The sequence below is a fragment of the Aulostomus chinensis genome, chromosome 7 (genome assembly GCF_037954235.1).
Source record: "Aulostomus chinensis isolate RoL2024-O1b breed Wild chromosome 7, RoL_Achi_v1.0, whole genome shotgun sequence".
In the NCBI taxonomy this organism is placed as follows: Eukaryota; Metazoa; Chordata; class Actinopteri; order Syngnathiformes; family Aulostomidae; genus Aulostomus; species Aulostomus chinensis.
In genome coordinates, this window is record NC_141326.1 from 8,358,821 (window position 1) to 8,380,804 (window position 21,984).

General features: G+C 41.8%; 4 protein-coding genes across 7 annotated transcripts; 2 read left to right on the forward strand and 2 right to left on the reverse strand.

The window, feature by feature from the left end:
* Positions 1 to 428: 428 nt before the first annotated feature.
* gdpgp1 (GDP-D-glucose phosphorylase 1) lies at positions 429 to 5,396 on the reverse strand. The gene is made up of 2 exons (XM_086207689.1): positions 5,199 to 5,396; positions 429 to 3,340 (listed from the first exon to the last, which is right to left on the reverse strand). The coding sequence occupies exon 2, from the start codon at positions 3,319 to 3,321 to the stop codon at positions 2,227 to 2,229; it is 1,095 nt and encodes a 364-aa protein (XP_086063815.1). The 5' UTR covers positions 3,322 to 3,340; positions 5,199 to 5,396; the 3' UTR covers positions 429 to 2,226.
* Positions 5,397 to 6,096: 700 nt separating this feature from the next.
* On the forward strand, positions 6,097 to 13,705 carry LOC147258428 (titin-like). 2 transcript variants are annotated; one of them, XM_086208304.1, is made up of 5 exons: positions 6,097 to 6,236; positions 6,686 to 6,788; positions 7,029 to 12,317; positions 12,801 to 13,283; positions 13,381 to 13,705. In XM_086208304.1, exons 1-5 carry the CDS (start codon positions 6,216 to 6,218, stop codon positions 13,392 to 13,394), a joined length of 5,910 nt encoding a protein of 1,969 aa, XP_086064430.1. In that variant the 5' UTR covers positions 6,097 to 6,215; the 3' UTR covers positions 13,395 to 13,705. The 2 variants fall into 2 exon arrangements, with proteins under 2 accessions (XP_086064430.1, XP_086064429.1); XM_086208303.1 differs by having other exon boundaries at positions 7,029 to 13,283.
* Positions 13,706 to 16,952: 3,247 nt separating this feature from the next.
* Positions 16,953 to 18,795, forward strand: cib1 (calcium and integrin binding 1 (calmyrin)). The gene is made up of 7 exons (XM_086208311.1): positions 16,953 to 17,109; positions 17,564 to 17,598; positions 17,679 to 17,778; positions 17,893 to 18,046; positions 18,189 to 18,307; positions 18,424 to 18,512; positions 18,592 to 18,795. The coding sequence occupies exons 1-7, from the start codon at positions 17,059 to 17,061 to the stop codon at positions 18,611 to 18,613; spliced, it is 570 nt and encodes a 189-aa protein (XP_086064437.1). The 5' UTR covers positions 16,953 to 17,058; the 3' UTR covers positions 18,614 to 18,795.
* Positions 18,589 to 21,901, reverse strand: rccd1 (RCC1 domain containing 1). 3 transcript variants are annotated; one of them, XM_086208309.1, is made up of 8 exons: positions 21,641 to 21,901; positions 21,350 to 21,553; positions 21,096 to 21,261; positions 20,899 to 21,017; positions 20,710 to 20,811; positions 19,359 to 19,511; positions 19,190 to 19,219; positions 18,589 to 19,101 (listed from the first exon to the last, which is right to left on the reverse strand). In XM_086208309.1, exons 1-8 carry the CDS (start codon positions 21,852 to 21,854, stop codon positions 18,947 to 18,949), a joined length of 1,143 nt encoding a protein of 380 aa, XP_086064435.1. In that variant the 5' UTR covers positions 21,855 to 21,901; the 3' UTR covers positions 18,589 to 18,946. The 3 variants fall into 3 exon arrangements, with proteins under 3 accessions (XP_086064435.1, XP_086064434.1, XP_086064436.1); XM_086208308.1 differs by having other exon boundaries at positions 19,359 to 19,535; positions 21,641 to 21,900; XM_086208310.1 differs by having other exon boundaries at positions 19,359 to 19,535; positions 21,350 to 21,557; positions 21,641 to 21,869.
* Positions 21,902 to 21,984: the final 83 nt, after the last annotated feature.

Sequence of the window (21,984 nt, forward strand, 5' to 3'; positions counted from 1 at the left end):
ATCTTTGATCAGGAATTGTGCTTTAACTCCCACATAAGCAATTCTTCCAGAGTGCTTTCTTTAATTTCTGTAACATGGCTAAGATCAGACACATCCCATCTGAAGAAGATGCTGAAAAATGAGTCCATGCTTTTGTCACTTCCAGGCTGGGTTACTGCATCTCCCTTCTATCTGGCTGCACTAGTAAGTAAACTGGTCCAAAATGGCTGGATACATGTCTTTGATGGTGGGGAAAACTGCAGCACCTAGTGGTAATGCTCACAGACATAGGGAGAACATGCAAATTCTACACAGAAAGAACACTGGCTGGGACTTAAATCCAAGCCCTACTTGCATTGAGAGAACACTGCTAACCACTGTGCCACTGTGCTGATCACAGCAGAACAAATTCTAAAACAATGATCTAGTCAGGATGATATTAAGTACAGTAGTTATCTGTTTTTAGTGGATGTTTTTAGTCATCCATCTAGTTAAGGATATTTCTATGGTGAGCACATAAAATGATTAACAGATTAAAGAAGTTTTTCACATTAAAACACAATTGTTTTACCATACAATGATTTTTTTTTATCTGCCTACCTTCAAACAATAATAATGAAATAATACTGATAATTTACATAACATTACATTTTAAGTGTTAAAGGCCCTGGCAGCTCACTCAACAATGAGTAATCCTGTTAATATAAGAAGGTATCTAGGCTCACTGCTTCAGTTTGCATCGCTACCTTGGTGATGCTACTCTAGCAGAAGATGAGTTCTTCAGGGATGATGATGATGATGATGATGATGATGGTGATTATGCTGAGGGTGATGGTACTGCCAGGTTGATTTTTGTGGATGAATGACAATTTCAATTTTATTTGAAAAAAAACTTTTCCAGCTTCTTTTAATACTTGGACCATGATCTCAATGTGTCAGGCCATGAATTCACATGAATAATAACACTGGCTTGTCACAGTCAGATTGATCAACTCCTGACCAACAAAAGTACATACTGTTTGTGTTAAGTGTTCGGAAAAGTGATTTGAATCTCATCTGGATTTTATCCCACAGAGGACATTTGAGACCAATAGGAGTCTTACAAAAACTAACAAGAAAACACTGGTAAATTTCCATCTTGTATTAATAACAAGAAAGATAAAAGATAAAAGTCCTGTACATAAAAGCTTATCAGTAGAACACTGAATTGTTATTGGAACATAATAACATTGTCCTTGGGCAGTTCATGTGTGCAGAACATCCCTCTAATATGAAAGTGTGCAAAGCCATCTTCTCATAAACACACTTGTGGTCCATCCATAATCCATAATGGTGTTTTTATTGTAGCAGTTCAGATCTCTTACTCAGGACTGTGTCGACACTGACACATCACTGGACTGATAATGACATGGTTTATGGGCCATTTCCAAGAGTTATCAACTGCATTTCTATACAGCTCTTAATAATGCACATTACAAAAATTTGAGAAAAAGCACCGAAATTTTAGATAAAATTTTTTTTACACATCTGGTGATGGAAAGATTGATGCATCTTTAAAGAGTAATGCAAATAAATTCAATGGAAACACATAAATGAATGATTAAACACTGCAATCACATGATAGCCTCTAACACGTCAAAAATTCTGAGTTTTACAGCAAGCAGAGTTTTTTTTCTTTTCCTTGGATTGTATCCATGTTCATTCATTCCAAAGGTTTGACTGGAACTATGCTAATTGTGCCATCTAACTGTGCACAAGGAGAGGTTTACCAATTTTAACTTGAACCACATTTTCCTTAAGCTAACCTCTTTCTGAGTCAAAAGGGGCTTTCTGCCAAAAACTCTTTGGTGCAAACTTCTCCTCTCGTTACAACCTCATCTTCTAGTGGTAGATCAGAGAATGAAGTGCCACCTACTGCTTATCTTGATGAATGCCTAATGTACACTATGCGTAACAGTAGTGGATGGAAATATGCACCAATTTGCATTTTCTTTTGTCAGTAATTAAAAAGATTTTGTAGAAAACATGCAACACATTTGGATGGAAACCTTGAGATGACTGAAGGATGCTAATTTGGTTACAGACACTTGACTAAAGCAGTTGTTAGCCATGGCTATGTTTCCACAAATGAATCAAGACATGAAAACAACTGAAAAGGGAATTTGTACTTTTGAGAATTTTGGAAGGAATTAAAACTGCAAATAATCTACAGATTTACATAATTTATTTTTACCATAAATGCATAATTTAACATGACTGTGTTGTTAAATCCATTAGATGATGAATAAGTTGCTGCTCTAACCTGATGAAGTCTGCATGGGGAAGCAGACAACTCTGAATGATATGTTTAACATCGTTCTCAGTGGTGAGGTCATAGTCCCTCTGGTTTTTAAATGGTAAATGCCCAGCTAGCTCACAGAGAGCCACATTAAAAGCTGACTCCTCTTTGGCACCAAAACAGGATTTTCTGGGCCACAAAGCAATACGTATTCCTTTTCTTAACCTGAGATCCTCTTCACTGTGCATGCGATCACAGGGTGGACATCCCCTGGTCAAGAACAGGTTGTGTGCAATATTTGTGTCTACAAGAAAGTCAGTGACTCGACAGATGTCTCTGGCAATGTTCTCCACCATCTCTGGTTCTGTGTAGAACAGAAATCCTGCAGGGAAGTCCATTAAACTATAAAATCCTTTTTCAGGAAGAAGTGGTTTGACTGGCATGGATTCTATCTTGAGCTTGTGGTCGAAGTAATAGCCATGGAGGTGTAAATGATTAACAGATGCGAACGCTCCAAGGCTGTTGAAGCCCACACGGAAGCCTGGGTGAGAGCTCAGGAGCACAGACTCAATACCCACTTGGATGGCAAACCTGGTCAAGATCTGTGAAAAACAGCAGGATGGATCTGGAACAAAGAGACAATGTCCAAACTCTAAGGGGCTGATGTTGACCAACACAACCACCTTACGCTCACCCTGTTCATTGACAGACCCACTTCCTTCCTTGTTCTTCATCATTTCAAAGATAATTTCATCTGGATTGATCTTGTTAAAGTTAAACTGCTTCTCATTGAACTCCTGCTGGATGCTTATTATCTCCTGAGGCTTCCTTCTCTCTTGTCCTCTCTGAATATTCAACTGGGCCACATAGCCATGGGGACCTGGAAGGACACGTGTCTCCAAGTCCCCCAAAGAGTAGCGAAACAGTCCCCCCGCCATCTTGTCTGTCCAGCCTACTTGGATGGCACTGTCAAATGCTGTTGGCGCCATTCTGGGACAGTTCCCGGTAGTCTGATGCACATCTGTGACAAAGTCCTGGTTGCTGTATACAAACTGGAGTGGCATGGTTGGACATGAGGATAGACTGTAGAATAGAGATATGACATCACTATCTGCCAGGTGACATAAAGGCATGAAACAGAAGGGGTGAAATATTCACATCCTTAACTTGAATAAAACTTATAATACAGTTAAGTAAAAAATAACCATCCTGCATGCAAAATCCTACAACTGAGTAAAATTACAGGAAGATTAGCAACAAAATGCAATTCAACTTTTAAAAGTACTGTTTTGCTTCTGGTCAAAGCAAATGGCCGTTCCAATTGAGCCTGCTCGACATTCCTGCCTGTTAAAAGGAAGGATTTTGTTGCTGCTGTTGCAGGATGTGCTTGCTCATGGAGAATTTTTGGGTGTAATTTCTAGGGCTGGGTATCGATTCAGATTTTCCAGATTGATTCATTTCAATATGACAAGGTCCTAATTTGATTTAATTCAAGATTCGATCCAATCTGATTCGTTTCAGTCAGGGCTATCAGTTAAAATAATCCTGTAAATTTAACAAGTATTGTTTAGGATTGTCACCACTTAATTGTTTGCGTGGCTCCAGAGCTTTAATGAGACTTCGGAAACCATTGTTTTCAACAACACTGTATGGTCGTATGTCCTTACATATAAAAATTGCAATGGCCTCGGTTATTTTCTTTGCACGTTGAGAGTTTGCTGGTAACTTGGGTGCCAATACATGCTCCAGGCTGGTTTGTTTGTGCCATGCTGACTGTGTTTCTGGGTGGTTGCAAAGATTTGTCGTGTTGCCACTGTATTTTACCTTCCAGTTGCATATTTTGCATATTACTTGTTTTTCCAACTCATTGTTTTCTTCCGTTGTTAAATCCGAAATACATCCAAACATCAGCTTTTAAACTCATCGGTGGTGACTTAAGAGATGGACTCGCTTCCGCCATGTTTGCTTGACTGCTGGCAGTAACATCTCTCAAGATCTTGTTCCATGGAAAGCAGCGCTATACGCTGATCACGTGAGACGAGCAGGGTTGATACTTCATGCTGCTTCTCCACACGTCCAATGAAGAAAAAAACTACTCAAGTTAAATGATCGATCCTTGGATTTTTTGAAATCGATTATGAGCCATTGAAAGGGATATCGATTAAAATCATTTCTATTGATTTTTTAAACCCAGCCCTAGTAAATTCATTGACAGATAGTTGTGGTAGACCTGCTCCACATCTTAAGTGTTATGAGATAACTTCTGCTGTGATTTAGGGCTGTAAAAAATAATATTGACTTGACTTGACCTCCTTTACTGATTGACTTATATCATCTGATTATTACTATATGAAGTCTAAATGTTTTGCTGCTGATTGGAGCGAGCAGAAATATTTATAGAATTTTATACACTTACATCAACTTGATAATTAGAGATTGTGAAAAGAAAAAAAAACACAGTCCTAATAAATACATATGTTATCACCTTTTTGTCCGATCTTAGAATATTTGTGGGCTACTGGACTGATACTGGACAATTACTGAGATGAAACGTGTAGGATGTTTAAGAGGGAAAATGCGACATCGATAGAGGGAAACTATTTCTATTGATCTAAACAAATGTTTTGTATTACATACGATATATTATATATATGAACTTAAAATGAGATCCTAAAGCTTACAATTACGGAATCCAATATTTCCATCTGAAATTTATTGTTGTTTAAGTACCGACCGTTGCATAGTCAAGAATTACTTAACCATACACAAAATCGTAGGCAGAGTAAATGTACTTCGTTGGTTTGTACCACTAGTATCGCTTCCATATTATTGTGGGCAAGTATGACATAAAAAACGAACCGATACACTGATAGAGCTGACATGTGACACGTTTACGACGTTTGTCGGATGTTAACGTTATTTAAATTAACATCTAACTCACCTCTACTTAACATTCATACTCAGCCGCAGTTTCAAAATAATCTCAAAGAACGTAATCTGCACTGGACTAATTTGGTAAAACCACCTAGCTTGATGGCATAGACCTCTTCTTCTTCGCAGGCTTTTTGGGGTCTGTTTCCGGTGTTGGTCAATATTTCAAAATAAAAGTTTATCGCACAAATTTATAATAAAATACATCATTCTTACATACCTCTTTTGACCATCTGGGTGTAATGGGTTCTGTTGAAGCATTAAGGTTTATCTAATTTTATCTTAATTATCTCATCTTACATTAACTTATATTGAAACTTAAACCAAGTCATAACACTCAAACTGCCCCTTGAAGACTTGTCTGAAATTAAGAACTGGCCAAAAATGTCTTCATTTTGCAAATTGGAGTCACTTCCAAGATAGATGTTCACATAAACACTCAAAGAGAGAAGTTTGTGAAGTTATCCTTGTTAGGACTTTCAAATGACATCAGCAAAACTCAAATGCTAATCCACCAATTGATACCTTACCATAATCTTATCCTAGCCTAAATTCACATTTTAACTGAAACTACAACCCAGAACTCAGAAACACACACACACACACACACACACACACACACACACACACACACACACACACACACACACACACACTTTCCCTTAAACAACATTTGAATTTGGAATTTGAGTGATACAGGATTCTGGTGAAAAAGAAAGTACATCATAGCCCACAAGTATGGTGGGCTCCTGTTGCTCAGACCCCTGAAAGAATATCGCTGGTCATTCCAGGGCTAACATATGGAGGCTTGACTAACTTTAAAAGAATGACCAGCTATCCAATCAGGCATCATGGTTATTTTAGTTGCTGCATTCCTTCAGAGACAGAGCAGGCAGAACTGGCAGAGCGATGTATCTGTGACTGTTTTGGGGCTCAGGATATAGCTGCAACTTGTGTTAGCTGAATATTTAACTTGAATTTCACTGCTAAAACATACACATATAAATACGGATTAATAAGAAAAAGGATGGAAGCAAGCAAAATTCAAGTAAGACCACTTGTTTTGAATTGTAATATTTGATACAATGTCAAGTTTTTAAGTTATTAACAAAGCACTGTTAATTTAATGTTTGATCTTTTACTAATGTGAACTGGTTTCACCACATTAAATCTTTAGGATTGACAATAACAGTTTCATCTGTTGGGTCAAACAGTGTGCTGCCTGGGCTCCTGTGTCTCTAGTTATTTTTAACGCCATCACTTCTGTAACTAGTACCTTATTCACTCACTGTGATGGATGTTAGTAAGAACTGACGTCTTCTGTCTACTTGCACTATCTATATTAAGCAAATGTATCAATGTGTTAAGCTGCAGAATTCTTCCAAACAACCAAACAAAATATCATCAACCATAAAACAAAACTGGAAAAATGATTATTCAGAAGTGTTTGCTTCATTTTGATTTTTCTAAGATTGACAAATTTGTATCTTTTTGTAGACCGTAAATGAAGTAACAGGTAAAGCTCAAACATCAAAATCAGACTCTGAGGCAGAGCTCACAGCAAAGGAGTTTCAGTCATCCACCACTGTCATTGTTCAAGGTATGAAAAGCATTCATTCTGTCACCATGGAGATGAGATTGGTGAGCATATCACCTACAGAGTAAAAATAAGTTTTCAATTAATGAAAATTCACATACAGTGATCTGTAAATACCTTCATGAGAAAGAACAATGAGTTCACACATATTGGACTCTGCATGAACCTTGTGAATCTTAAATATTCAGCCTGTGCCCCTCAGCTTCTTTAATCCTTTCAGTTAACATTTTGTGTCTTCACTAGGTCACAGTTCTGTTGAGGAGAGTGGAAACAACCCCTCAGACCAGCCTGATCCCATCGCAGATAAGGAAAATGCTGTGGAGCCAAAGCTCCAGATAACCTTCAGCTCATTCACTGTGAAAAATGGGGAAGATTTGAAAGTAGAGATCCCAGTGGTTGGACATCCAGCTCCAAAGATTGAATGGAAAAGAGATGGTCAGGCAGTCAAAGAGACATCAAGAATACAGGTTTCAACTAGACCATCACTAACATTTCTTCATATCAGACATGCTACCAGGGAGCACTCTGGTCAGTACTCCATCACAGCAAGAAACACTGCTGGATATGACACAGGAGAAATCATGGTAGTTATTCTCGAAAAGCCTGATCCCCCCATTGGACCTGTAAGGATTGACGAAGTCAGTTCTGATTATGTTACCATCTCCTGGGAGCCACCAGATTACACAGGAGGCTGCCAGCTAGACAACTACATTGTGGAGAAACGTGAAACTACAGGTACAGGCTGGCAGACTGTGTCAGCCACAGTAGTACGCACGACAATCAAAGTCACAAAGCTGAAGACGGGTAGTGAATACCAATTTAGAGTGTTTTCAGAGAACAGGTATGGAAAGAGCACTTCAATCACATCTCCGATTGTCATTGCACAGTATCCTTTTAGCGTGCCCATTGCTCCTGGCACCCCCATTGTGTGCACAGTGAGTAAGTACAGCATGGTGGTCAAATGGGAACCTCCGGTCAAAGATGGAGGCAGCCCCATCAACGGTTATCACCTGGAGCGCAAAGAGAGAAACAGCATTTTATGGACTAAACTGAACAAATTTGTTATCCCTGACACCCTCTTCAAAACAACTGGCTTGGAAGAAGGCATTGAATATGAATTCAGAGTCTTTGCTGAAAATATAGCTGGACTTAGCCCTCCTAGCAAGACATCTCAATACTATGTGGCAAGAGATCCCTGTGGTCCACCTGGTAAACCTGAAGCTGTGGTTGTAACTAGAGAGAATATCACTCTTCAGTGGGCAAAGCCAATGTATGATGGTGGAAGCAACATTACAGGCTATGTTGTTGAAAAGAAAGTGCTCCCAGACAGTAGATGGATGAAAGCCAACTTCACCAAGATCATTGAAACCCAGTTCACAATTACAGGTCTTACAGGAGGCCAAAGTTATGAGTTTAGAGTAACTGCCAAGAATGGTGCTGGTGTGTGGAGCACGCCCTCAGAGAGTCTAACTATCATGGCTCAGGATGTTATTGAAGGACCTTCAGCATTCATGGATCCAAAATTCAAGGGCACTACCATAGTGCAGGCTGGTGAGACATTCACTATAGATGCTAATTACTTTGGAAAGCCCCTCCCTGAAGTTAGCTGGCTGAAGGATGGTAGGGAAATCCCAAAAGCTACACCAAGAATAGACATAAAAAACACCATCACTAATACAACTCTGACAGTCAGGGACTGTACATGTATGGATGGTGGAAACTTTGTCTTGAGTCTCAGTAACATTGGTGGAACTACGTCAATACTGGTTAATGTGAAGGTCCTGGATAGGCCTGGTCCCCCTAATGGACCATTGAGGGTGAAAGTAATCACTGCAGATAAATGTAATCTTTACTGGAACCCCCCTATTAATGATGGTGGTGCCAAGGTTTCCCACTACATCATTGAAAAAAGGGAGACAGGCCGTGTCACGTGGATGGGGGTTGAACCTCACTTTGAAGCGATCAGTTACAAAGTGACCAAACTAGTGCCTGGAAAAGAATATATCTTTAGAATTGCAGCTGTGAATAAATATGGTGTTGGTGGATTTCTGGAATCAAAGCCCTTCGTCACGCAAAACCCTTTTATGACACCTAGTGCACCCTCTGCACCTTCAGCAAGTGCTGTGACCAGAGATTCTGTACTGCTGGCATGGGCAAGGCCTGACACTGATGGGGGGTCAGAGATCGATGGCTATATCCTGGAGAGACATGACAAAGAGGGAGTTAGATGGATTAAATGTAACAAGAGAAGACTGAGTGACTTGCATTTCCGATGCACTGGGCTCACGGAGGGGCATTATTATCAGTTCAGAGTATCGGCAGAGAATGCTGCTGGGGTGGGTGCATCCAGTGAAGTCAGTGACTATATTAAAATCTGTGAAGCATCTTACCCACCTGGGCCCCCTTCCAACCCCAAAGTGACAGACTATTCCAGCAGTACAGTGTCTCTAAGCTGGTCGAAACCAATTTATGATGGTGGAGCTACCATTAGTGGATTTGTAGTTGAAATGAAAGAAACTGTGGAGAATGAGTGGATCTCATGCACACCAAACACCGAGGACACAAAGCATACTGTGAGGAGGCTGAGAGAAAATGTTGAGTACAGTTTTCGTATACGTGCAATGAACGCTGCTGGCATTGGAGAGCCTGTTGATCTACCTGAGTCTGTAGTGGCAACTGAGAAACTGGAGGCACCTGAGATTGAGTTGGAGGCTGCATTGAGAAAGACAGTTAGTGTTCGAGCCTGTTCAACGTTGCGCCTCTTTGTCACAATCAGAGGAAGGCCAAAACCTGAGGTCAAATGGTCAAAGGAAGGTGGTGTTCTCAGTGACCATACTCAAATTGACATAACAAATTCCTTCACAGTGTTACTGATTGAGAATGTAAACAGAAATGACACAGGGAAGTATGTGTTGACTGTAGAGAACTGCAAAGGCTCCAAATCAGCATTTATCAATGTCAGAGTATTAGACACTCCAAGTGCACCAACAAACCTGGAGGTGAAGGATGTTCAGAGAGACTCTGTGTCCATGTCCTGGAATGCTCCTCTCATTGATGGAGGAGCAAAAATTTCACACTATATTGTAGAAAAGCGAGAGGAGGCAAGAAAAGCATTCACAAGTGTGAATAGCAGCTGTTTGAGGAACTGGCACAAGATTGACCATCTCCAGGAAGGATGCTTTTATAAGTTCCGTGTCATGGCTGTAAATGATTTTGGATGTGGACTGCCAGCAGAAACAAAGGAGGCAGTTAAAGTGTGTGAGGCTCCTCTGCCTCCAGGCAAAATAACACTGAGAGATGTTGATGGCGACAGTGTGAAACTGTTGTGGGAGAAACCAGATCATGATGGAGGAAGCAAAATTACATGTTATATTGTTGAAATGAAAGCTGTAGGAGATGAAAAATGGACAAAATGTTCAGAGAGTAAAGCACCAGAAATGACAATTACTGGTCTGACGGGAGAAAAGGAATACCTCTTCAGAGTTAGTGCTGTGAATGAAAGAGGAAAGAGTGAACCCAAGTCCTTGTTGGCACCTGTTTCCATAAAAAGTAAAAGTACTGAGCCTGTTATTAATTTGCTGTCCAGCCAATTTAGTGTAAAGGCCGGGAATGATTTAAAGATTGATGTTCCATTTAAGGGAGTACCACAGCCAACAATAACCTGGACAAAAGATCATGTCATGCTGAAAGAGACATACAGGGTCAATGTATGCACAACTGATATAGCAACCCAGATCATTATCAAAGATGCGACCAGGTTAGATGTGGGCATGTATGAGGTGACCCTGACTAACTCAGTTGGAACCACCTCTGCTGAAATCCATGTTAATGTTTTTGAAAGACCTGGACCACCAAATGACCTGAGTGTGGATGAAGTGGGTCCAGATTTTGTGTCTCTGATATGGCAGCCCCCACATTATACAGGTGGATGTCCAGTTAGTAATTACATTGTTGACAAGAGGGATACAGGCAGCACTATATGGCAGACTATGTCAGCTACTGCTGCAAGAACATCATTCAAATTTTCACGTCTCACACAGGGCACAGAGTATCAGTTTCGCGTTGCTGCAGAGAATCGCTATGGCAAGAGCCATTTTGTGGAGTCTGAACCTGTTGTTGCCCAGTATCCCTTCAAGGCCCCTAGTTCACCCACCAATGTCTGTGTTGTGAGTGCCTCAAAGTCTGTCATGGTGGTTAAATGGCGCATGCCTGAGAGTGATGGCGGCAGCCCCATTATTGGCTATCATATTGAAGCCAAAGATCAAAGTAGCATTCTCTGGACAAAGTTAAACAGAAGACTGGTAACTGAGGAGATATTTAAGGTTACCACTGTTGAGGAAGGCCTCATATATGGGTTTCGAGTTTATGCTGAGAATATAGTGGGTGTTGGACCCTGCAGTAAAGCATCTGAGCCTGTAGCAGCAAGGGATCAGTGTGATCCCCCAGGCAACCTCAAAGTTGCCAGTATTAATAACACCTCAGTTTCCCTCTCATGGGATAAACCGCAATATGATGGAGGGGCTAAAATAACAGGTTACATTGTTGAAAGAAGAAAGCTCCCAGATAGCAGCTGGCTTAAGTGTAACTTCACCAATCTACTAGACACCTTCTTAGAAGTGGATGGCCTCACAGAGGGTGAACAATATGATTTTAGAGTTATTGCCAAGAATGCAACTGAGCTCTTTAGCACATACTCAGAAACCACTGGGCCTGTCACAGTAAAGTATGATGTGGAGCCACCTAAAATTATCTTGGAGGACAAATTTAGACAGGTGGTGGTTGTTAAAGTAGGAGACCTCCTAAGAATAGATGCTGACATCTGTGGCTGCCCCAACCCTACGGTGTTGTGGTCAAAGAATGGCAGAGTTATTGACACAAAGGGAAGGGTAGTGATCATTGAGACAAAGACAAAAACATCTCTGCTTATAAAAGACAGTGTTAGGAAGGATTCAGGAGAATATGTTCTGACCCTTCAAAGTGCAGGTGGTACTATGTCAAAAACTATCACCTGCAAGGTACTGGACAAGCCAGGCCCTCCAGCGGGACCTCTGGAAGTTTTTGGACTCTCTGCAGAGAAATGCACCTTGTCTTGGGGACCCCCTCCCGAAAATGGGGGTGCTGAGATCAGGTATTACATTGTAGAGAAGTGTGAAACCAGCCGTGTAGCCTGGACACTTGTTTATGGTGACATGATGGCAACGACTTGCAAAATAGCTAAGCTACTTAAAGGAAATGAATATCTGTTTAGGGTGAAGGCAGTTAACAAATATGGGGAGGGGGAGACTTTAGAAAGTGAGCCCATCAAGGCCATGGATCCTTTTACTATCCCATCTGCTCCAACTGACATTGAGGTCACATGCGTAACTAGTGAAGCTATGACTGTTTGCTGGAAGAGACCTACGTCTGATGGTGGTAGCTGTATCAGCGGTTATATGATTGAGAAGAGGGAGAAGCAGGGCCTTCGCTGGATGCGTGTCAATAAGAAGTCAGTCAATGACCTCCGAGTCAAAGCCTCTGGCCTGCATGAAGGATGTGAGTATGAATTCAGAGTCTATGCTGAGAATGCAGCTGGGATAAGTAAACCCAGCCTCCCATCTCCTCTTACCTTGGCAGAAGACCCAAAGTTTCGGCCTTCCCCTCCTGCAAAGCCCACAATTATTGACTCATCCAGGTCCTCTGCCACTCTGTCATGGAACAGGCCAATGTTTGATGGCGGAGCAACAATCACTGGGTATAAAGTTGAATTTAAAAAATCAGCAGAGGAATCATGGGTGGTTGCTGTTCATAACACAGACAAAACAGGGGTTACGGTGACTGGACTCACACCAGGCGCAGAATATGTTTTTGTGGTGAGATCCATAAACACGATAGGCATCAGTGACCCCAGTCCTCAAACAGACTGTCTAGTGGCTGCGGAGAGAGAGGAAGAGCCCAGGTTTGACATCAGCACTGAGATGAGAAAGACCCTTCGAGTTAAAGTTGGTGGCACATTCACTTTCATTGTGCCTTTCACAGGCAAACCTGCTCCCAAAGTGATATGGGCAAAAGCAGATGTTGATCTGAGGGTCAGGGGAATGATAAATACCACAAGTTCAGTCACCTCCATCACAGTGGAACAGGCAACACGTGATGACTCAGGTAAATACATAGTCAAACTGCAAAATGTTGTGGGAAGTGCTTCTCTGACTCTCAGTGTTAGGGTTTTGGATTCACCTGGTCCTCCAACTCATGTGACAGTCAAAGATGTGACTGAGAATTCTGCCACTGTTAAGTGGGACATCCCTGACAATGAGGGAGGGGCAGCTGTTAAGAATTATCTTGTAGACTGTAGAGACATCCACAGAAAAGGATGGACAAGACTTACCGACAGATGCCACCGATTGTCTTGGAGGGTGTTTGACCTGAAGAAGGGTGGGATCTACTTCTTCAGAGTCACAGGGGAAAATGAGTATGGCATCGGTGTTCCAGCTGAAACCAAAGAGGGAACAAAAATGACAGGTACAGTCTGAGAAGAACAGACACACATCTGTTCTCTTAGTTGCATATTAATTTAAGTGGTCCACATGGGTAATTCTGTTTTATATTTTTATTTCAGATACATCAGACTGAGAGACAAATCCAGAAGCCTAGCTTGTTTCTCTTCCAGCTTCCTATCATCCTATCAAGATCCTCATCAATTTCTTATTTTGGCTTAAGTTCAACTTCCTTGATGAGTTTAGTGAGATTAAAAAAAAAAAGACTGTTCAGTTTCTAGTTAGTCAAAACACTTTCAATATGGGAATGCATATTTACAATAAATTTACAAATACTATTTTGTGGACGTGGTATGATATTTTTATAGCCTCCATGCATGCCTATTTAATAACAATTTAATTTACTCAAGTTAATTGATGCCTTACTTTGCTTGTTTCTGGTTTTAAAATGACAAAAAATAAAAAATAAAAAACTTGGAAAATCTGCAATGAAATTGAAATCGTGAGAACATTTTGAAAAAATAATACTATCACCACTAAATGAGCAGAAAACCAGCAAGATGAACGGGCCATTTTCAACACAGCATTCACAGCATTTAATGTTAGAATATAAGCTTATATTTAGTTTGTGTAGTCCAATAACCTATATCATTGTATTGCCTGGAATTCCTGCAATAGGAACGGGACTAGTCCTTAAAATTTCTGTATTTAACAACCAAAATGGGAGCATTTTTCAGACTCATTATTATCAAACAATATTTAACTTGAGATTGCATTCTTTATTTGATTTGGCCTCGGGATTTTTTTTAACTTGTGGTATAATGAGGTCGTCAAAGGTGAGGTTTCCTGTGCACATAGCTCTCAAAAGACACAAAGTCCACAGTCTACACACAATTTCCTTCTTTCCCCTGTAATCTCATTAAAGAAATAAGTAGTTTCATAATTTAACACTCATCCGGTGGGACAAAGCCTTGTCACTCATTTGAAAAGTCCTTTCCAAAACTTGGTAAAATTAAACATACAGTTCAGGTTAGCTTGCGTGCCACCTGCTGTCGTTCGTCAACCTAGCATTTGTTTGAAAGAGCGTCACTATGGAAACAGTTACGTAGACGTATTAGAGTAAAAAGGCTGCGCCAGCAAAACACCGGAAATGGGGCGGAGCAGGTGGGGTATGTTATGTTGAAGCACTTGGGTGAAGGAGCACTGGAGGCACTGCTGGGGCTGTACAATAGGGTCTAGGAGGAGGGCAGGATACCAAGGGTGTGGAAAGAGGCAGTGGTGATTCCGGTTAGGAAGCCAGGGAAGGATCCCACTCAAACTTCAGGGTATAGGCCCATAGCCCTTTCCTCCAACCTGGGTAAGGTTATGGAGCGGTTAGTGTGTGATAGATTAACGTATGTGTTGGAGAGGGGAGGGGGGTTAGCTGGGTATCAGAGTGGCTTTAGGAAGGGTAGGAGTACTATGGATGCAGTGGTGAGATTGGAGAATGAGGTTAGGAAGGCACAGGTAAATAAGGAGTCAGTTGTGGTGGTGTTTTTTGATATTGAGAAGGCATATGATATGATGTGGAGGGAGGGGGTGTTAATTAAACTGCACATGCTGGGGGTAGGAGGTAAGGTGTTTAACTGGGTGAAAGATTTCCTGTCCGAGAGGGTGATATGGGTTAGGATAAGGTCTGAGATGTCAGGTGAATACACAGTGAGCAATGGCACACCACAGGGCAATGTAAATAGTCCACTGTTGTATAGTGTTATGATTAATGATGTGTTTTCACAGGTAGGTGGGGATGTAGGGAGAGCACTGTTTGCTGATGATGGGGCGCTATGGAAGAGGGTTAGGGACTTAGCACATGGAGTGGGTAAAGTACAGAAGGCTATAGATGTGGTGGTTGAGTGGGGCTATGAGTGGGGGAGCAGGTTTTCAGTAGATAAGACGCAGACAGTGTTCTTTACTAGGAAGAGGGATGTGGGTGGTGAAAAGCTTAGGATGTATGGTAGGGAGTTAGAGAGAGTGGGGTCCTTTAAGTATTTGGGAGTAGTTTTTGATAGTAAGTTGACTTGGGTGGAGCACATTAGGAGGGTTGAGGGCAGGTATAGGAAGGTGATAAATGTGATGAGGTGTTTGTCACGTAGGGACTGGGGGGCTAGCTGTGCGGCACTGAAGACGATTTGTATTTCGATGGTGAGGGCGGCACTAGATTATGGGTGTATAGTGTATGGGTCAGCTGCTAAGTGTCACTTGCGGGTTCTGGATGTGGTATACAATAAGGCACTAGCACTGGGGCACTGGGGCACTAGGGACAACACCGGTGGCAGCACTGCAGGTGGAGATGGGTGAGATGCCCCTGGAGCTAAGAAGGAAGCAATTAATTGTGAGGTATTGGGCTAACCTGCAGGCTCACTTAAGGGTGCATCCGACCAAGAGTGTGTTAGATGAGTGTTGGGAGTATGGGGGGGGGGGGGGGGCGGGCACAGGGAGCACTTTGGGAGGATAGGGAATGTACTGGCTAGGGAGCTAGGAGTAGGGCACATTAGGGTGAGTCAAGCAGTGGTGTACCCAGAGATGGCACCGTGGAGGATGGAGTGGCCAGAGGTGGACTGGTGTTTGTTGGAGTTGAGGAGGAAGGGGGAGGGGGAGGACTTGGTTAGGGCTCACAACAGGTGTATGAGAAGGGTGGATGGTGGATGGGAGAAGGTTTATACTGATGGATCAAGGGTGGAGTCCGGGGAGACAGGATTTGGCGTGGCAGTACAGGGGAGAGGGATAGGGCTTAGTAGGCGCACGACAGATGGGCTGGGGGTTTACACAGTGGAGATGGTAGCGGTGCTGGTGGCACTGAGGTGGGTGGAGTGTACACAAGTGGGGAGGGTGGTGGTCTGCTCAGATTCAGCAGCAGTCCTAACTAGCATCAGGTCATGTCACACGGGTAGTCGTCAGGATGTTTTGTACCAGGTTCTTCAGGCAGTCACGAGGATAGTTCAGCGGGGGTGTCAGGTTAGGTTTTTATGGGTACCAGCACATGTGGGGGTGGAGGGGAACGAGAAGGCAGATGAGTTGGCAAAGGGGGCGTTAGTGAAGAGGACAGCGGAGATGAATGTGAGGGTGAGTAGGGCTGAGGTGAAGGTGATCATGAGGGAGAGGGTGATGGACATGTGGCAGGGAAGGTGGAACAAAGAGAAGAAGGGTAGGCACTTGTATAGGGTTCAGAGGAGTGTGCGGGCTAAGAGGGTGTTGGGGTGGAGGTGGGCAGAGGAGGGAGGAAGTAGTGAAGGTGAGGCTGAGGCTGGGACATTGTGGGCTGAACGGGACTTTGAAGGTGTTAGGGAAGAACGACACAGGGCTGTGTGAGGGCTGTGGTGAGGAAGAGTCAGGAGAGAACGTACTGCTGAGGTGTGGCAGGTATGAGGTGGAGAGGAGGGTGATGAGGAACAGGTGGAGGAACATGGGGAGGGGTGAGATCAGTCTGGAGGGAGTTCTGGGGATGGAGGATAGGGAGAGTTTTAGGGTTCTTTTAGAGTATTTGAGGGATACAGGATTGTATGATAGGATTTAGGTTTTGGGATTATGTTTAGGATTTAGAGGTAGGATTTAGTTGTAGGGGTTAGAAGTCGGGAAAGATGGTGTTCCGCGATGGGACAGAAGAGGGCGGTAATGCTCCATCTGGTTGGTTGCCAACCGCCGTAAAAAACAAGGAAGAAGAAGAAGAAGAAGAACACCGGAAATAAGCGAAGTCAAGCCATACTAGACTTTTCGTGTGACCTGGTTACTAGAAGTTCATCTTCCGAGTTGGAAAGGAGAAAATGGGAACAACGGCAAGTCAACTTGGAAAGGATTTGCTCTCAGAATATCAAGTAAGTGGCCCAACTTAAGAATCCCACATGCAAATATAACACAACAGTTTCCACTCACTCAGTGACAAAAATGTGATACAAGATTGCGCCACACAGCCGAGGATAAGCTAAGCTATAAGCTAGTATAGTTTAAGTACATTGATATCTGGCAGGTTAAAGCAGTCCTCTAAGCAGTTTGGTCACTGCATCTTAGCTCGGTATGTTGTGATCGGCCTAAGTTTATGAAGATACACTTTTACTCGTCAAAAGTACGGTATGGCTTACCAGCTGCCTTGGTTCGTTAGCATTTCCGTTTATAACTTTAGTGATTTTTATATTACAGTTCTCATGACGCTTAATAGAATAAAAAGACTATCAGAATAAGCATGAATATAAGACATGGGGTTTAAAATATAGTTAGTCCTGGTTAATAGTTGACCCTTTTTATTCTAATTTAGCTTGCTTTGACTTTCAGGAACTGACGTTTTTGACAAAGCAAGAAATTCTTCTGTAAGTGATCATCAGTTACTTTGTCTCATACATCAATTAGCACGATTACGTCGTCTTTACTTTATCTTTATTTTTGTTAGCGCTCACAAGAGATTCTCTGAACTGCTCACTAAAGATGAAAAAGACCTTCTAAACACCAGGGTGTCAATGGAGAAGATTCTTACCCTGCCCGAGCTCAAAGTGAGAAGTATAACAAGAGAAATTTTTATTGTGTTCTCATATTTACTGGAGGTGTTCCTTGTTTACTGGTAAAAGTACATCAAGTACTGACCCTTGTACTTGTTCCTGTCTCAGTCCAACCCTTTCAGGAAAAGAATCTGCCATGTCTTCTCAACTTCAGACCAGAAGGATGGAAGTCTCACATTTGAGGATTTTCTGGATCTGTTGAGTGCCTTCAGTGACTCTGCTACTCCAGAAATCAAATCCCATTATGCATTCCGCATTTTTGGTAAATTTTGAAAACTAAATATGTTATGATGGTACTTAAGTTCTGACCTGATGTTCCACCTTGCTACATTTTTATTTAATACAAATTTTAGTAGGTTAATTATGATACATTTAAAGTGATTACAATATTTCAATATTGTCAGACTTTGATGATGATGGAACACTTGATTGTGGTGATCTTGAGAAGCTGGTGAACTGCCTGACTGGTGACACAGACGACACAAGACTGACCTCTGAGGAAATGAGACAGCTCATCAACAATGTAAGTTTACAGTATATTGATATCTGGCAGGTTAAAGCAGTCTTCTAATTTGGTCAGTGCAGCTTAGCTCGGTATGTTGTGATGTCATAGGTAACTTCTCATTGTGTGTTGTAAAGATTCTTGAAGAGTCCGACATCGACAAGGATGGAACTGTTAACCTGTCAGAGTTTCAGCACGTCATTTCAAGGTCACCAGATTTTGTCAGGTGACTAGAAATCGAATTACATTTCAAAAATTGTGTATTGTATCTATGACAGGATTTAACTATTTTAATTTCTCGCCAGTTCATTCAAGATTGTGTTGTGAAGACCTCCAGTGGACAACAGATAATTCCTTCTCTTCTTTTTCATTACAAAAATAAGTCATTTGCCTTAAACTACATGATTTTACTGACTGCACTGCCTTCATATGTAAAATATAAGCCTTCTGATTTTTTTAAGTGATTTCCTTTTTATCTTTCTATAGTAAATGTTCTCCCAAACTCCTTATTTATCAAGTTTCCTTTTGTTTGCAGAAGAATAAATAGAGCATTTTACAAATAACATTTAATTCAAAGTCTTGTTTGTTGTGGAAACATGCACTTCCTTGTAAGTTGTGCAAAGTCAACTGTCCCTGCAAATCAGTGGTAGTCCTTGATATTTAAGAATCATCTATGTCCTCCTGGACAACAGCTGCAAAGGTGTTCCACGCCCCACACACCACATCAACAACACTCATGTGCTGCTCTCTGAAAAACTCCACACACCGGGGCTCATCTGAACATGAAGTCTGGAATCCAAGTTGACCGTAACCACCTGGAAAGATCATTCAAGGTGAGAGGGAACAGAATTATTGCCCAATATGCAACACACCAATCTGTTACACTGGTCTGATTAAGCTTACCCCAGCCCCAAGTGTAGAGGTTGCCCGTGGCTAAGTTGAGATAAAGATGACATTAATTACATGAATGTCAGGCAAATGTTTGTGAAAATTATATAGACTGGGGGTATATACAGTTCATGTTACATTTTACATAAAACTATTTAATACATATTGAGGAGAGAAACCTTACTTGTGACTGCTGCCGTGTGCCGAGAGCCACAGCTCACTGTCCTGATATCACATGACGGGGTAATGTCCAACAGAGCTGGGAATGCCTGGATAGATATGAATACTTCTTTGTGTCCCTCTTCCTCAGCTGGAGCTCTACATGAAGATGTGGTATCTTGGGACAGTTTAATTACGGTCCCTTCAATTTTTGATCATTTGAAAGAGTAGCACACAGCACATGGATAAAATGCTATTCAGTTAAAGGGACATTCAAAAATTAAATGATAGAATTTATTCAAAAAATTAATGTGACTTTGGCACTATAACATATTGACAATAATTCAAGGTAGTCCAAAAATGTCACACCAGCTGTTTCCTTATGTGCATAGCAACATCATACATGCATCTACCAATGGATGGTAGAACTCAGTGAAAATGTTTACACTGTATTTGAATGATCCTAATGCATTAGGATCAGCTACAGCTAAGCTAAGCAAATATTCCAAAACTACTTGAACTGAAGGTAGAAGGAAAAAATATTTTCTATGTTAATCATTCAATGTTTGTTTTCTTTTAGCATTACGAAAGATGTCCCTAGAAAATAACATTAAAACACACTCACACTTAGCTGACATTAACAGATAATGCAAATAAGCAAAGAGACTATTGTGTTTTGCCCTAATTTATAGTGAATATTGTGGTAGTGTCTCTCTGCATATTCTCAACCAGGGTGGAACTGAACAGCCATTCCCACCTGAGTGTGTGACCATGCTCGGTCTTGGACTTGTCATTTTTACAAAATCTAATAGTCTTTCCTTGTGGAACAAAAAAAAATATGGTTCATATACAAATTAAACCTGGGATTATGTATTTAACACTTTGTATTTTTATAGTTTGGTTTGACACCTCAAGTATTAAGACAGTGTCCCTTTAGTTTCTCTCACACCTCCAGTTACATCATCTGAGGAAACGATTTGGGACCAGAAGCAATCTGAGTAACATTATTGATCATTGTATTGATTTTCCATCCAGAGAAAAGGAAATTCTAAAAAAGATATTCATGATATGGCAGTTCCAGCATTGAAAACCGATTTCAACAGCAGTGATTTCTCCAAGAATACCTGCGTCACTCTGGATATACTGCAAGAACAGTTTTCACAGTGACAACTGCCTTAGAAGACATGTATGTTATCCCATTAAAATGTTTACAGGAAAGAATGTTGATTTTCCAGAGTGACTTGGACTGTTGAATGTTAGAATGTATTCACCCCCACATATTAAACACTTAATCACAGTGAATCACATCTCAAATTATGGCCCAGTAAATACAAAAGTCCCTCTTAAACCCTGCAGGTCTGAGAACTGATACTGACCTGCCTGTTGGAAGCTTTGCTGCTGTGTTTGCCTTATAGCCTGTGATGGAAGTCCAAGCTGGCCACTTTCATTCCAACCCCACACATATAGGTCCCCTCCATCTGTGAAGAGAAACATGCTTGGACACACTTCCCCAGTTGTGGGCATACCCATGCTTGTTTGTGTATTTGAGTGAGTGAGATGCCTACAGATGCAGACAGTGTGCCACGCTCCTGTAGCTACGCAGCTCATGGGCATCCCCCAGAGGGCCTCCACAGCCCTTGGCTGATCCTCAGATGTGAGGCCACCATGCCCCAACTGACCATGGCTGTTGGTATTTTACAAACAAATAAATCATTCTGCTGTCTCAGAAATACCAAAATGGTAGAATTTCAGTGAACTGTACCTGCCCTGTCCCCATGTGTACACCACTCCAGTCGCACTGAGAAGGATGGCATGCTCTGCACCCAGGGCAAGATTCTTGGCCCTCAGGTGAGGTGACAGGGAGTGGTAAAAAGGAGGTGATGTGGCTATGTAGCCCCCGGGGACTAATGGGAGATTCAGAGGCATTTCTGGAAGCCGCAACAAGTGTTACATACACATTTGACATCACAACATACAATATAAGTAAGTGTCACATTATAAAAAAAAAAAAGTCACCAGAGCACTCGGCATTTATTTCCATGCTCCATGCAAGAACTTTCTCGTCAGCCTCCAGGTCCCAGGACTCAACTCTGCCAGTAAAAGATAGGATCAGGTAAGACTCCCCGATGACAGCGTCTGTAAACCCGCGGCTCTCTGACAAACGCCTGCCACAGCCTTCACTAGAGAGGCCAAAACCTGCAAGACACACACAGCTGTCCCCTGGCAGAGAGATACATTACGAACTGATATTATTTTCTACCGCTTCCACAGTTTGTAACAGAACCGTTTCTGACATGGTGAACTTACTATCAAAGTGCAAAGATGCTCTCCGGCTCCAGCTCGCACGAATCTCACCGGTATTTTGTTCACAACCACTTCCAACCCCATGACTCAGCAGTGTCGGCTTTACCACTTTAATGTCGTCCACGGTGTCGCCGTCGTCGCCTTCAATTGTTTCATCACGAACAAATATTTGTCCAAAGCCGTTGAAGCCACAACCGAACCAACGTGTGCGTTGCATACCGTGCAGTTTTCTGTTAACACTGAGTGTGACGGACCCCTCAGTAAGGAAGGTAGCAATTGGCTATCGTAAAAGTCGTTGGATGGCGTCATCACCTAACTTGCATTATAAGTAATTTGCAATCGATCGA